The 15,170-nt window shown below is 47.7% G+C and overlaps 1 protein-coding gene across 2 annotated transcripts in view; it reads left to right on the top strand.

Moving 5' to 3' along the window:
- Nucleotides 1-6,520, top strand: part of APCDD1 (APC down-regulated 1) — a gene marked incomplete at its 5' end in the record, with an annotated part of 31,743 nt that extends 25,223 nt beyond the window's left edge. For both annotated transcript variants that reach the window (XM_082668475.1, XM_082668474.1), the window contains 2 exons: nt 2,780-3,101; nt 4,219-6,520. In XM_082668475.1, coding sequence (XP_082524601.1) covers nt 2,780-3,101; nt 4,219-4,670 — 774 coding nt within the window. In that variant the 3' untranslated portion in view covers nt 4,671-6,520. The remainder of the gene's footprint in view (nt 1-2,779; nt 3,102-4,218) is intronic.
- Nucleotides 6,521-15,170: the final 8,650 nt, after the last annotated feature.

The following is a 15,170-nucleotide window of genomic DNA, read 5'->3' as shown; positions in this document are numbered from 1 at the left end:
TGAGTACAGGGCTGGTTTCACACAGACCATGTGGGGCTGGGGCATGGGAGCAGGGGCAGCAGGTACAGTTTGATCAAGGTGCTGATCGTGATAACGCTTGTTAGCCATTAAGGAAGGGGCTACTTCCTGGGTGTGGGAGTTAATATGATGTCACAGAAATCACATTAACTTTCCATCCCAGACTTTCAGTAAAAACCCCCTTTTGGGGTAAAAAATTGGAACCTTCGCTTCCTAGTAGTTTACAAGAAAATACATAGTGGCAAAATTACTGAATTCAGTGATGCTTTTTTTTAACTAAATTTGTGTCTTTTTCACCCTGTTATGCATTTGAAAGATAGTGGCACATATAGCAGGAGCCGTGCCATTTGTTTGGTCTTCCCACTGAGTGCCATGCGCACGTGCAACCCCATGCCGAGAAACTTCTCCTCATGGTGGTTCTGGGAGCCCGAGTGGGACCCACCTTAGTCTAATCCTCATTTCTTATGGTATTTAGGCCCAGGGTCCCCAGCTGCAGTCGCTGGCCTGTGGATCTCCTGCCAAGGCCGGAACCATCTCTTTCTGTGCAGTTAAGTGCAGGCCTCGTGGGCTGTGTACACGTGTCCTTCCTGTCTGTTTCCTTGCTGTAGCTTGCAGATGGCTCACTGCTGACCACGGGCTGCAGGGCACTTTCTCCCGTGTGTCCCAGAGGCCTTGGTAGGAAACTGTAGGCCCACAGACGCATGGGCCCCGGGACAGCGAGGCCTCTGCACTGCCTGTTTGATCTCATTGTCCGCAGGCCCCGAACAGACCTCCTCTCCCGTAAATAACAACTCCAGGCTCAGCTGATGAGCACAGGGACTGTCCGCGGGCGCTGAGCTGTCCTGGGAGGAGAGTGTGGAAGGGGCGGCTGGGGAACCCTGGCCCCCTGCAATTCTCACCTACTCTCCCAGGCAACCCAGCCTTCAACCAAAGAACCGCTGTAGCCCTGCATGCCGTCAGTGCCGGCGATGGAAAGGCCTGGAGGTTTGGATTTCTGCCCAGAAAACAAGTGCCTGCCTGCCCGAGTGGCCACCTGTCAGTCCCTGTCTACAGGCCAGGAGCTGCTGGACCAGGAGCTGCTGCACAGTGGGCCCCGGGCAGGGGCAGGGCCAGTGTCGCCCTCCTGCCACAGCGCCGGGCACATTCACGTGGGCCTCTAGTGTGGCTGGTGTCTGGCAGCCCGGGAGGCTTTACAGACCTGCATGGGAGGGGGAGTAGTGGAGATGCCCACTAGTGGAGATGCCCCTTCTGTGGAGGCAGCCCTGGCGCATGGGCCTCTGGTGACTTGGGTCCAACAGTGGATGGCAGTCTGGGCAAGGAGCTAGCTCCTGTGTCTCCAGACCTGGCTTTTTGTGTGAGCCCCGAGCCCTCCAGGCAAACAGCATCTACGTGGCTGACAGTGTCGGGCCCCCCTACTCTACTCGGAGGAGGTTTTCTAAGTGGCAACCCTAGACAGCCCTTGTGCCAGGTCCATGTTGGTGCTATAAGCAGGCCCGGCCAGAGAGGCGCTCCCGAAAGACGGGGCGGCCACTCTCTTGCACTGATTAGATGGTGTGAAGCTGTAAAGCAGGAAGCATTCAGAGCCCATAAACCATCCAGGCCTCAGGCCAGCAGACGCAGGTAGGGACAGGAGTGCCCACGGCCTCTCCGGGCCTCTGCTCTTGCCTCCTTTGGGGCTGTGTCCTTCATGCCTCCTTCATGGGGACCTCTGCCCTCACTACACAGTGCCCTGTGTCACCCACGGCAACTGGAGTACTGTCCTTTTTTTTCTTTTGTGTCTCATACTTATTTTTAATGGAAGAATCTAGTTGTAAAATACGCGTCACATAAAATTTACCATCTTAGCCATGTTTAGGCGTCAGTTCAGTGACGTCAAGGACATTCACATTGTCATACGATCTTCATCTCCATCTGGCCACGAACTCCCCACCCCAGCCCCTGGTAACTCTATTCTGCTTTCTGTCTCCATGGATTTGATGACTTGAGGTCCCTCCTATAAGTGGGATCGCACAGAATTTGTCCTTCTGTGACTGGCTTATTTCACTCAGAATGATGCCCTCACGGTTCATCCTTGTAACAACATGTGTGTCAGGATTCCCGTCCTTTTGTGAGGCTGAACCATAGTCCAGTGTGTGTCTAGACCACGTTTTGATGATCCATTCAGCCATCGATGTACATTGTGTTGTTTCCGTTTTTAGGTTATTGCAAATCGTGCTGCTGTGAACGTGGGTGAACAAATACCTCTTTGAGACCCTGATTTCAGTGCTTTGGGGTATAAACCAGAAGTGGGGTTGCTGGGTCCTAAGGTGATCCTTTTCCACAGCAGCTGCGCCCCTTTACGTTCCTACCAGCAGTGCACGAGAGTTCCAGTTTCTCCACGGCCCCGCCAATGCTGTCATTTTTTGCTCGTTCTGATAGTAGCCATCCTAATTGGGGTGAGGTGATGCCAGCCTTTCTTTTTGAAATCAAGTGTCCGGGACAAATGGTCTGAAAATGTAACAGGATTCTAAAGGGGGTCCAGATCACAGCTGAAATATTTAGGCAAGGCTCTACTGTTAGCCAAACACACTATGTACTTGTGAGCACACGCAGGCACACACACCCGGTCTGTGGCTCCAGTTGCCCCTGGGGTTCCCAGGTTACTGGTGGCGGTGCCTCAGGGGCTGCCGGCGCCTCTGCCGTGAGCCCCGTCGAACGCAGCGCATGCGCACTGCTCTCATGGAGACGTTTTTTTCCCCCCGTGTTTGTGTTTTGGCTCCAGAACCACGACCACGCCTGCATTGCCTGCCGCATCATCCACCGGTCGGACGAGCACCGGCCACCCCTGCTGCCCCCCAAGGCGGACCTGACGGTGGGCCTGCACGGCGAGTGGGTGAGCCAGCGCTGCGAGGTGCGGCCCGAGGTCCTCTTCCTCACGCGCCACTTCATCTTCCACGACAACAACCACACCTGGGAGGGGCACTACTACCACTACTCCGACCCCGTGTGCAAGCATCCCACCTTCACCATCTACGCCAAGGGTCGCTACAGCCGCGGCGTGCACTCCGCCAGGGTCATGGGCGGCACGGAGTTTGTGTTCAAAGGTAGGGCTCCTGCCCCACACCCCATACCCCGAGGTCACGGCACGTGGGGACGTGTTTGTGGAGGCGGAGCCAGGGGCAAAGGGCATCTTCTCTGCTAGGGATGTTGGGGAGTGGACTGCCTGCCTGCATCGTTCTCTGCAGCCTCGGAGCTGGCGTTAGTGACGCCCAGGTGCGCAGAGTGTGCGCGTCGTGCCCTTGAGAAGATGCCACGTGCTTGCAGGCGGGCGGGCGGTATGCCTGGTGATCACCTAAGTAAGGCAGGTAAAGGGTGACATTCTCCAGGCTGCAAGGCTGTGAGCAAGGGGTGGTGGGGGCCTTGTGATCTCTATTTCTAGACTTTTTTTAAGCTTGTGCATCTTTTTAGGAAGGTGTCAACCCTGTCATGGACAAATAAGAGGGTTGGCCTAGATACCCCTCCCAGGATAGCATCCTGTGATTCAGTCCATTTAATATGAAGTATTTCTGCCAACCCAGATAAGCCCTGGGGCATTTTACTGCCCCCCCCACCTTAGGGAGGAAGATTGGCTCTAGGGACAAAGGGCCTTTGGTAGCTGTCGCCCAGAGAACAGCTGTCTGGGTCTCAGTCCCCTCCAAAGCCCTCACGTGTACGCAGGATATGGGCCCCTGGGAGAGCCTCAGAAGCGTCCTCTACAAGGGCTGGGATTTCCTTTGAGCAGATTGGAGCAGATTTTCCTTGCTTGCAACCTTATTTATTTTAGTTGTGATGTACGGGCCAGTATAGACTGCTCACTAATATAGGTGTCTGACACCAAAACTATTTAAAAACCTCAAAACCTATTCGTAAAAACAAATGCCAGTTTTCGTTGAATACTGTGTCCATCCCAAAGAGCAGTGTCTTCACAGGAACGGGCTTGGTCAGCTGTAGTCTGGGCTCAGCATTTACTGCCAGATGGGCTGGACTTTTCCTGTGGCGCCTTCAGGGTGCTTGGTGTGGCCACCGGTCACGTCCAGACATGGAACCTTTTCCATCTGAGGGTCTTTTCTGTGGGCTACGGTTTGGTGGGTTGGTCTGCAGGCTGGGTTTGAGAGCAGAAGCCTATGAGGCTTGGTGCCCCCGGCATCCTTGAATCACGGAGCTGTCCTGTGTCCTTGGCAGTGAACCACATGAAGGTCACCCCCATGGACGCAGCCACTGCCTCGCTCCTCAATGTCTTCAACGGGAACGAGTGCGGGGCCGAGGGCTCCTGGCAGGTGGGTGTCCAGCAGGACGTGACCCATACCAATGGCTGTGTGGCACTGGGCATCAAACTACCTCACACGGAATATGAGATCTTCAAGATGGAGCAGGATGCCCGCGGCCGCTACCTGCTCTTCAACGGCCAGAGGCCCAGCGACGGCTCCAGCCCGGACAGACCCGAGAAGAGAGCCACATCCTACCAGATGCCCTTGGTCCAGTGTGCCTCCTCGGCGCCCAGGGCTGAGGACTTCTCTGAGGACTCCGGGCAGCATCAGCACCGGAGCCGGGCACCCGGGAGCGGCCCGTGTCCCCTGCTGCTGGCTGGGCTCACTGGCCTTTGGACTCTGCAGCCCTGGCACAGTCTTGGATAGAAGCGCTTACAGAGTTTGATTTTTCCAAACCAGGATGCCTTACAATTTACAGATTTTCTTTACAGAAAGAAAAGACACTTCTTCCTCGGATGCACTTGAGCGGCTGAGAACAGTCCTCCTCCCCCGCCTGGCCCCCGCCCGCCTGGCCTGAGTCATGAGCTGTTTGAAGTTTTGGCTTTGAACTGCATCCAGTCGGATCCCAGGCCTGGGCGTCCTCACCATATAATTGCACTTTAAGACCACAGAGAGGTTCAGGCGAGCGTGTTGGCAGGGGGAGCAGGGTAAGCGCTCCATCTTCTTTTCTTCCTCTTCGTGATTATTGCATTTCGGGGGGGACTGAGGAGAAACAAACAGCAGCTTCAGCTTTTCCTGCTGCTTCACTGCGGTTGCTTTCTGCTCCTTTGAGCCCGTTTCACTCTCCGAGTTTTCCAACCTGGAATGCAGTGCAGAGTTGGTTTGGGACTGCGATCCAGACACCTTTGATGAAATAAAGAAGAGATAGGGGTGCAGGAAAAGACACTGGTGTAACGGAACCACCTTGACAGCTTTATGCAAAAAGAGAGCAAATCCACACTTTCAAATGTTGAAAAGTATCTGTAATTAAAGTTTCAGAGTCATTTAAACGTTGGTTGTTTTAACTTGTTGGGAGATGTTGATGCTGGTCTCTGGGTGGCTGCAGGATGCATGCTGCTCTTACCTGCCCGGGGGACAGGGTGGTGGAGTATGTGTCAGATGGAGGCTGTCCCGCTACAGACGGACAGGAGCAGCAGTGCAGGGAGGGTGACGGTGCGTGATGGTGACCCGAGTGACGCAGTGCCCATTCGGTCTGGCCTCATCTCCGTGGGACCCCATCCCGGCTCACGTCGTGTCTGGAGCTTCACTCTGTCATCTCTGTCACTTCAAAGACCAAGACTCAGAGGCCATGCGTGGGCGCCACGGGCCTGGCTGTGCAGAGAAGGCGGTGGGGGGATCCTAGCCAGCTGCCCCGCGAGACCATCCACCCTCCTCACTGGACGGGCCGGCCCGACCCGGCTGTGTCACTGCAGAGGGTCTCAGGCCACCTTCTACAGAGTCTGTGAGGGTGCATGAGTGACATCTGCATGTCACTTTGGATTATTACGAATGGTGCGCTCAGGACGCCAAAGGTGGTTGCCAGGGGAGACCGATGGAGGGAAATGGTGAGCAAACGACAGAAAGCCTGGACATAACTAAAGACCAGTGTGGAAACCACGGTCAAGGTCTAGAGTCACACCTATATTTAAGAGTTACCCTTACGAGATGCTGTGATGTTAAGTTATAAGTGGGGCATGGAGGACCACAGTGCTTTACCTCTAGATGATATTTGACGTTGTGGTTGAGGGGGTTTATTCAAATGGAAGTACTAACTTAATGTCTGCCAAGTTTATAAACAGAGATGTCAAAAATACTCCCACAATACACATTTTACCTGTGGGTCTATTTAATTAATACTAATGCTATCTTTAAAGAATATAATAAAATTATGTAAAAAACGATGATCACTGCTAGAGAATACTTCAGTGATTTACCATAAAAGTGATAGGTTTATAGCCACGTAATTCGCAGCCACTCACCTGGACTTAGCTATTCACACTGTTTAAACGTACACTCCACCTATGTATACACACACATAGGTACATATACCCAAATATATAGGCATTAACGTGTGTACAGTGTGTGACTATATGTATATGTGTCTTAGGGATGACATGAAATTCACTTTCTGATCCACTACAGAGAATGACCAGTATAGTTTATTCACAGATTATTGTCAGTTGGATTTATGGCTGTTACTTACCATCTCACCACATACATCACGTCCTAAAACTAAACCGCCTGTGCAGCCTATGAAGATCTTCATTTTAAGTGGTTTCCCGTCACCTTGAAGAAACATAATGACCAATCTCTAAGGTTTGAGAGCTGGAAATTTTAACTCAAGACCAAGATGCTATCTCTGAGGAAGGAATGGGTGACTCTAGAATATTCCATGACAAGCAGAAAATACTCCATGACAGGCACTCGGGCCCTGGCAAGTCTACCCCTAAGTTAGAAGTGGGTGGTTCCTGTAACTCCGAGATTTGGGGGAGGTAGGGAGTGAATATAGGACAACTCTGCTAGGTGTCGTTGGCCTCTGGGGACTAGACTTCTCGTCCCCAGAAGCAGGCCGGTCAGGCACAGGGTCAGAAAGTTGAACCTTGGGCAACAATGCAATTTGGTTGTGATCTAGGCTTCAGACTCTATAAAATCCAGTTGACCCTGGACTCAGGAAGGAGTTTCCTAGGGTCCCAGTGTCTCCTGTACAGAACGAAGGGAGTTTGTTCAGACAGGACAAGCCCAGCCGTCTGTCCTAGAGGAACATCGCCCATCATGTCCAGCATCTGGAACTGCCGGGCACCGTCCATCCTAAGTAGTCCGTCTCCGGGTTCCCGTGCTGTGCAGCCCACCAGGGTGACTCTCTGTGCTGCTCAACACGAAGGATCCCTGTTAGAGGAGCTGGCAGCCCAGGGCATCCTTGGTGGGGCCTCATACCCACACCTGATGGAAACAACTTGAGTGTAAGAGTCTTGTGGTTCCTGGTTGAAGGAAAAGCTTTACGATAGTAAGAGCGCTGTTCTCTAGTCCACCAACTCTTTAAATATATTCTTGAAAACAAAGATGATGTTCACAGCCGTCCACAGAAACATCACGATGTTTTATTTTAAATGGTACAGCCCATCCCTGTAACACATACTGGGTCCCTGGCAGTGGACTACAGAAGCCAACAGACAGCATGTAATTAGGTATTTCAGGACACTGTCCTCAAAGGGAGATGCTGGACCACCTGAGTTGGGGTGGGGGAGAAGGGGTGGTGGGTGGGACAGGGAGAGCAGGTCCTCTCTTTTCTCCCCCGCACAGAATTTTCTGGCCTTCTTGACACATCTGAGGGTTCATGAACCCAAACAGCCTTCATTAGGATACAACTGCAAATAAGAGCAAATAAAGGCAGCTGGATAATAAATGTTTCCCACTGATTTCTAGGTTCTGGAGAAAATGCATAAGCATTCTTTTCATACCAGTAGGAGAATCACATGTCCTAAAATACCAATTGAATTATTCAAATCCCTATGATGGTCCAAGAGTGTTTCTGGCTCACAGGGTAGACAATTGCTGATGTATTTGGAGCCCCTGTTTTATCGCAACCCCATTTCCTTGGTGTCGTTAGGCAGAATTAACACTATCACAAGGAAGAATATTGGCCAAGTCATGACCTCCAACTTCTCATTGGCTAAGATGTGACGGAGCCGACACTTAATACGGCAGCATCCCTCTGGGGGAGACTGAACTGACACCTAGTTGTCAGCCACCAACGGTGTGAGGCCGGACAAATACATCTCCTTTACTCAAGCTCACTGCCCACTGGAAAGCGAGTCTCAGGGTCTAACTAGTGCCTCTCATTCAAAGAGCAAGGCCATGGTTTCCATGGATGCATTTGGGTCTCTTAGTGTCTGCCATTTGTTGTACAGCCACCACTGTGGCCCCTATGCCCTGGAGAATACCACCCAGAAATCCCATCCCCCTTCATTTAAGGAATCCCATCCCCCTTCATTTAAGGAATCCCATCCCCCTTCATTTAAGGAATCCCATGTAGCTGTTACGTTGGAATTCAGAGGGGCAAGGGTTCGTGGGCTCAGAGAGCCACATGGTGCAGTCTGTTGTGTGTGAGGGGTGACTGTGTGTGGGCTTTTTTGCTGTTGGGTTGTAGGAGTTCCTTCTATATTTTGGCTATTAACCCTTTATTAGATACATGGTTTAAAAATGTTTTCTCCAATTCATAGGTTATCTTTTCATTATATGAATAATCTTAACTAAGGAAGTAAAAGACTTGTACGTTGAAAACTATAAAACATTGATGAAAGAAACTAAGGGAGGCACACATAAATGGGAAGACATCCATGGTCATGGATTGGAAGAAATAACATTGTTAAAATGGCCATACTACCCGAAGAGAGCTGCAGATTCAATGCAATTCCTATCAAAATCTCAATGGCATTTTTTTCAGAAATAGAAAAAACAACCCTAAAATGTATGTGGAACCAGAAAGGACCCTGAGTAGCCAAAGCTATCTTGAGAAAGAGCAAACCTGGAGGCATCACATTTCCTGATTTCAGAATTTATTGCAAACCCACAGTCCTGTGGGGTACTGACACAAAGCCAGACACACAGTCACCTGGTCTCTTGACAAGGGTGCCAGGAATACACAAGAAGAGTCTCTTCAACGAATGGTGTTGGAAAGGCTGGATATTCACATGCAAAAGAGTGAAATTGGGCCCTTACACCATAGACAAAACAAAACAAAGCAAAACACAAAGTCAAAATGGATTCAAGGCTTAAACATAAGACCCAAAACTGTTAAACTCCTAAGAAGAAAACATAAGGGAAAAGTTTCATGACATTGGTCTTGACAGTGATTTCATGGATATGATTCTAAAAGCATAGGCAACAAAAGCAAAAATAAACGAATGGATTATGTCAAACCAAAAAGCTTCTTCACAGGGCTTCCCTGGTGGCGCAGTGGTTGAGGGTCTGCCTGCCGATGCAGGGGACACGGGTTCGTGCCCCGATCCGGTAGGATCCCACATGCCGCGGAGCGGCTGGGCCCGTGAGCCATGGCCGCTGAGCCTGTGCATCCGGAGCCTGTGCTCCTCAACGGGAGAGGCCACAACAGTGAGAGGCCCGCATACCGCAAAAAAAAAAAAAAAAAAAGCTTCTTCACAGCAAAGAAAAAAATCAACACAGGGAAAAAGCAACCCATGGAATGAGAGAAAATATGGCAAACCATATATCTGATAAGGGTTAATCTCCAAAATACATAAGGAACTCCTACAACTCAATAGCAGCAGCAGCAAAAAAAAAAAAAACCCCAAAAGCCCCCCAAATAACTTGCTTTAAAAAATGGTCAAAGGATTTGAATAGACATTTCTCAAAAAAAAAAAGTTCTGTTTTCTCTTCTCTGACTATTTTTGCTGTGGAAACAACTGGATGATGTCATTAATGAATGGTATAAACATGGAAGTGCAGACTTTACAAAAGAGCTGGTCAAAGATGAGAAATAGCTCTGATTTCCAAACAAGAGTCATTTCAATAGCCAAGGAAACAAAGTCCCTGGTACGATAAAATGCATTCTCTAAAGAACCTTCTTTGAGTTTGTTCCAGCACAAATGTCTACCTACAGTATTCATAGAAAACTCCAGCCAACCTCTGCATTTCCTTATTAGCTTGAAACTAAATGGCAGGAAACACCCAGGGGCACCAATAACACTTCAGAATCTTGTGCCAATTTCCAACTGGGTAGACAGTCCTGTAGAGCTAGTCTCTTAATACTTTGAAAAATTCCATTGAAATGAGAGATTACAAACTTGAAAGGCAAGTCCTTTTGTGCATCAATAAATAAAACATCAAAGTGATGATTGATCCAGAGATAGGCAGAAGTCGCGTGTCATTTTCAGCATAATAAAGCAGAGAATATGAATTCCCATGAGCGGCCTGATTGGAAATAAAACAAACCATGCTTTCTGTTTCTGGAGTAACCTTTCTCCCCAGGAGTGATGGAGGCCTTAACACCATGGTACTTCGCCCACTTGTTCACTGGTGCCTTGTGTCTCATAATTTTTCCAGACCACGGAGAGCCAGTAAGTTATCTTCTCCGTTACAGTTCACTCAAAGAGCGTCGGGATATTGGAGAAAATGGTGGTGATAAAAATTCACAGGAACTCTGTGCAAAATTTGGCCACACGTGCAAACGTCTATGAGCGAACAAGTTTAAAAAGTTACTCATGCTGTACACCTGAAACTAACACAACATTGTTAATCAACTCGGCTCCAATACAAAATAAAAAATAAAATAAAATAAAAACAGTTATTCAACCTGTTATTGTAAAGTCTGTGAAGTCCCAGCATCTTCCTCCAGGCCGATTACACAGCCCAGCTGCTTTTTACCAGGAGTCATGCTACACAGCACAGTGGTGCAGGCAGCTTAGCTAATCCTAGGTGGCATGACTTACATAAATTACTCTAAGGTTCAAATGTTTATTTTGATTATTCTTCACTTATTTTAACATGACCAACATGAAGTAAACCAATCGTTAGGCTATGCCCTTCCACCATCTCGGAATAACAATTATGTCGCAACAAATAGAGGACTTTACACTCAAAGAAAATTTAGATCTATCTAGTTCTATCACATACCCAGTGCAGTGACCCCCTCGGTGCTGAAACTCACGAAGCCATCCAGGGTCAGCTTGAACATTTCCAGAAACATTGCTGAAACCTCCAAGGCATGTCATTCCATTTCTGAACACTTGTAATTCTTTAAAAATTCTTTCTAATATTGGGATGAATATTAGACCCTAGTTCCACCCAAGACCCTAGTTCTGTCAGAAGAAATTAGACTCTTTCTCCACTTGACAGACTTCCAAATAACTGTTCTCCCCAATTCTTTTCTTTGGTAAAGTTTTTTCACACTTTCCTAATACGATTTGCATCCGGTACTGCAAATCATTGCTCCATTCTTTCTTATTTAGTTAAGCTTCAGTTTGGAAAATTAACAGTTCTCTTAAAATACTGAATAAAATATCATAGATATAGATGGACCAATGAAAATAATATTATTACCACTACTTCCCCTATTCTAGACCAACTCTGGTGGAATCAATAAATTATAGTTTTAAAAAGAAGACATTCATTTTTGGCACTGGTGTCCTTAAATATTTAGAAGTTAAAATTTTATGTTGCATGGCATAGAAATGTCGGGACTCAACAAACCATTGCTAAAAGAAACTTGAGAAGAATCAGATATTTTTTAATAAGGAAATAATTTAGGTACGTATTGGTTGCGTCTATCTAGAAGCTATTCCAATGCAACATCAGCTTTCCCCACCTCGTGTCTGGTATCCAAGGCATGCATCATATATAATCCACAAAATAACAGATGCTGCGTGAAGATACTTGTTAAAATATTTTACCTTTGACAGATTCACTGCTTATCAAAACTCACAGAAGATACTTAATTGCAATGAAAGAACCAGGTCAGTCCGCAGGGCAAGATGTTAGGGTGTGTTTGGCATGACCTCTGGGTTTTGTTTCCATGTGGAACCAAGAAGCTTCAAGAATTTGACATCTTTTCCGGGGGGAAGATCAAATAGGGAACATGACCTTGGTCTGATAGCAAGTGGTTGTATTTAGCATAGAGGAGTGGTTCTAAACTTGTATTTTGCTTATCAGTTCTTTATTGTTTATGCTTTTGAAAATGTATATTCTTGGCTTTGCTCTTACTGCATTAGTTTAGATCTTACGGCAGTAGTTTAGCACGGTTAAATAGTTTCAGTTTTTTAACTTGCAATCAATATTTCTTTAGTTACTTATTTTTATCCCACTTTATTCCAAAAATGATTCAAGGCAGCTTACGGAAATACCTACAATTCAAGAGACCAAGTGGAATATAAAAATAGCTGAGTGCATCTGGGCAAACAAAATCAAAGGCTACAAAAATAAGAACAAGCCAGATGTGACCTGGGTGTTCTCAGGATGTGCTGGTAAACCTTGGCCCCTCCCTAGAGGGGAGCCATACATAGTTAATGTCAGGCTTTCTAGAAGCCAAAGAGGTAACATGACTTAAAATTTCATATGACTTGAACAAATTAATTGCTCAGGAAAAAGAGCAACTATTTCTGAAAGCAGAGAGAGATTCTCCTTGGGAAACGTCTTTGGTAAAGAAGACTCCACCTACTTATTCCTCAGTTTGGCTAGCACACTCATTTCTATTCAGGAATTTGGACGCTCCATAATCTTGCACGCTACCTGCTGAGCTGCGTGCTGTTGGGTGCTGTTTTGTGCATCTTTTAGAAGATGCATAATGGTGCCTGTGTTGCACCCACGTCTAGTCCCAATATGGACATTTTCTCTTAAATTTGAAACCCTGGGTCCCTCTGAAATTACCCTTCACTGGTCCAGGTATCTTTAGAAAACATAATTTTCTTATTTGTGTGCACCTTTGAAGTCTGTGGCTTTCATATTCAATTAGTGCGTGAAACACAGGGATCTTCCTTCCTGGGCTTTGTGGAGCAACCTTGGACTTTCATCCTTCAGTTAAATCTAATGAAGAAAAGGAACTGAAGGAATGGCCCATAAAAGTGAGATGTTACTGTGTGCTAATGAAAGGCAGACTGTCTCCTAGTAACTCAAGTCGTAAACACAAGGTTGGTTCCCATCAAAGAGTCTTAATGATCTGTCCCCAGAGGGTTCCGTAATTATGGGATCCTATTATCAGGTGTGTCAATAAACACCCAAACACGTGCATGCAGAGTATGCTCTGCTAAGCTTATCCAAGTTCAAATCCTTAGAGCAAAAACACTTATACAACCTCATTGGGAAAGGGTCCCTGCTTTTTTTCATATATCCAAAGATGTTCTTAGCTTAGAGCGCTGTGGAGGGGAGAGTGGAGTGGAGTGGCGATCAGGGAGTTCATCCCACTGTCCACACCACTGGAGGGTCTGATGTGGCCAGCCCCGAGGGTCTCCCCTCTCCACCCAAGTCAGTCTGCATCCTTCACCCCAGCTCTCTCATAAGATGGTTGGCAGTGGAGAATCTTCCTTTTTTCAGGATGCTATCCACCTGGACAGTCCACCCCTGATAAATTACATCAACCCTGGGTGGTGTTTCTTTCGGAAGAGTCCGCTGGCTCTCAGAGCCATGGTATAAGATCAGAAACACCAAGGAGAGAATTTTTAGTTCATGTGGTCCCAAATCACTCCCTTGTACCACCCTGTCATTGACAGCCTCCTGGATCTGACCCCAGGAGGTACCCTGTCTCTCCCATCTTCTCCCTCTTTCTGCAATTCTTCCTTGTTTCCTTGCAGAGGGTTTTTTTAAGTCCTCCATGCAGGCCAATTTCTTCTCTGGGAAATCCCTGCTCTCCCTAAGAGACGTGTGTATGTACTTGTGTGTGTGTGTGTGTGTGTGTGTGTGTGTGTGTGTGTGTTTTGCATCACAAAGCTTTTTCTTTGTCTTACAAAGAAAAAGCTGGGCTTTTTGGGAGATTTGTCTTTCTCTGTCTGACTTACTTCACTGAGTATGATAATCTCTAGGTCCATCCATGTCCTGGCTTTATTGGGAGATTCCTTCTTGGCTGGGTCCCAGCCGGTTCCCAGACAGGAGAAGGCAGTGGGCTCTAAATGAGTTCAAAGTGAATTTAAAAGAGCATCTACACGTCCTCCCCCCGTTCTGCGCCTGCCTGAGCTGGGGCGGTGTTCATCCCTAGCGGCAGGCATGGCACTGAACGATGGGCCTGTGTGTTTTTTGCAGTATTAGGAAGCATTCGGTCTTCCCTGGAATTGCTTACAATCCGAGAGTTAACCCAGATTAGCCTCTTTCTCTATTTCCAGTCATCCCCCCTCCATTTCCTTCTCCCAATAAAAGTGTTTCCTCACTTCATCTTTGTACTTACAAGGACCCATCACTCTGTACACACACAAATCAGCCAGCGTTCAAACACCGGTCTGAAGCACAAACTTCAAATGGGAAAAATACCAGTTACCTGAATGTTTCTTTCCTCCTAATTGTTATTATATTGTTATTATTCCTCAACCTTTTCTGCTAACTTTTCGGGATTCAGATATAACCCGCACCATCCTGACGAAGAATCACCTGCTCAGTTGATGAACGTTGAGTGTCTGGTCCACACGCACACCTGAAGCACAGGTGGCGCTCACGGCACCGGGGTCCCCGTCCCAGAAGCTCCCTTACCCATTGATGTATGCTAGTCCTGAGGACCTCGTCTCCCTAACGCTTCCCCGAGCTATTTGAGATTACACCCACGCCCACAGCCCCGTAACTCACCCCACACCCCAGCCCCGGCAGGTTCTATCTCCTTGGTAGCACTTCCCATATTTGTAATTTTTTAAAGCGTTGTGTGATAGCTGACACTTCTGCTCCCAAGTGCTCCCCTCGAGGGAAGTGTCCATGCCGTCCTTGCCCGTGCTGTGTCCACATCCGGGTTCCCAGTACTTTGCAAACACGTGATGGATGAAGAAGTAAACGTTGAATGTGCCATCTGGTTTCTCCCACCCACTGTAAAGCCTGGCTTTATTCAAAACTGCTCCAGACAGAATTCTAAGTTACAGAATATTACAAAGTTTGAACATTGAGTAAAGAGATTTCATCATAGCCCTGGCAATCAGCAGAACCCTGGCTTCAAAAATCTGTCTTTTGATTCAATTCAGAATGTTTGGTTCTGTATATAAAACATCCACACTTTTTTTTGATTCTCTTTTCTGCCTCCTGTTGCGAGTTAAAGGCCTGTTTCTCAGGCAAGCACTGGAACCGTAAGGGCCCCGCTACACAGACATCCAGTGCTTGCCTGAGAAACAGAGAGGGAACCTTTCACACAGGAGGCAGAAAAGAGAATCTTGCCTGGGAAAAAAATTACACACAGATAGTCCTAGCAAC

Source organism: Grampus griseus (assembly GCF_964374135.1).
Source record: "Grampus griseus genome assembly, chromosome: 12".
Classification (NCBI taxonomy): domain Eukaryota; kingdom Metazoa; phylum Chordata; class Mammalia; order Artiodactyla; family Delphinidae; genus Grampus; species Grampus griseus.
Note: the sequence above shows the minus strand (reverse complement) of the source record. Positions and strands in the feature narration are given on the sequence as shown.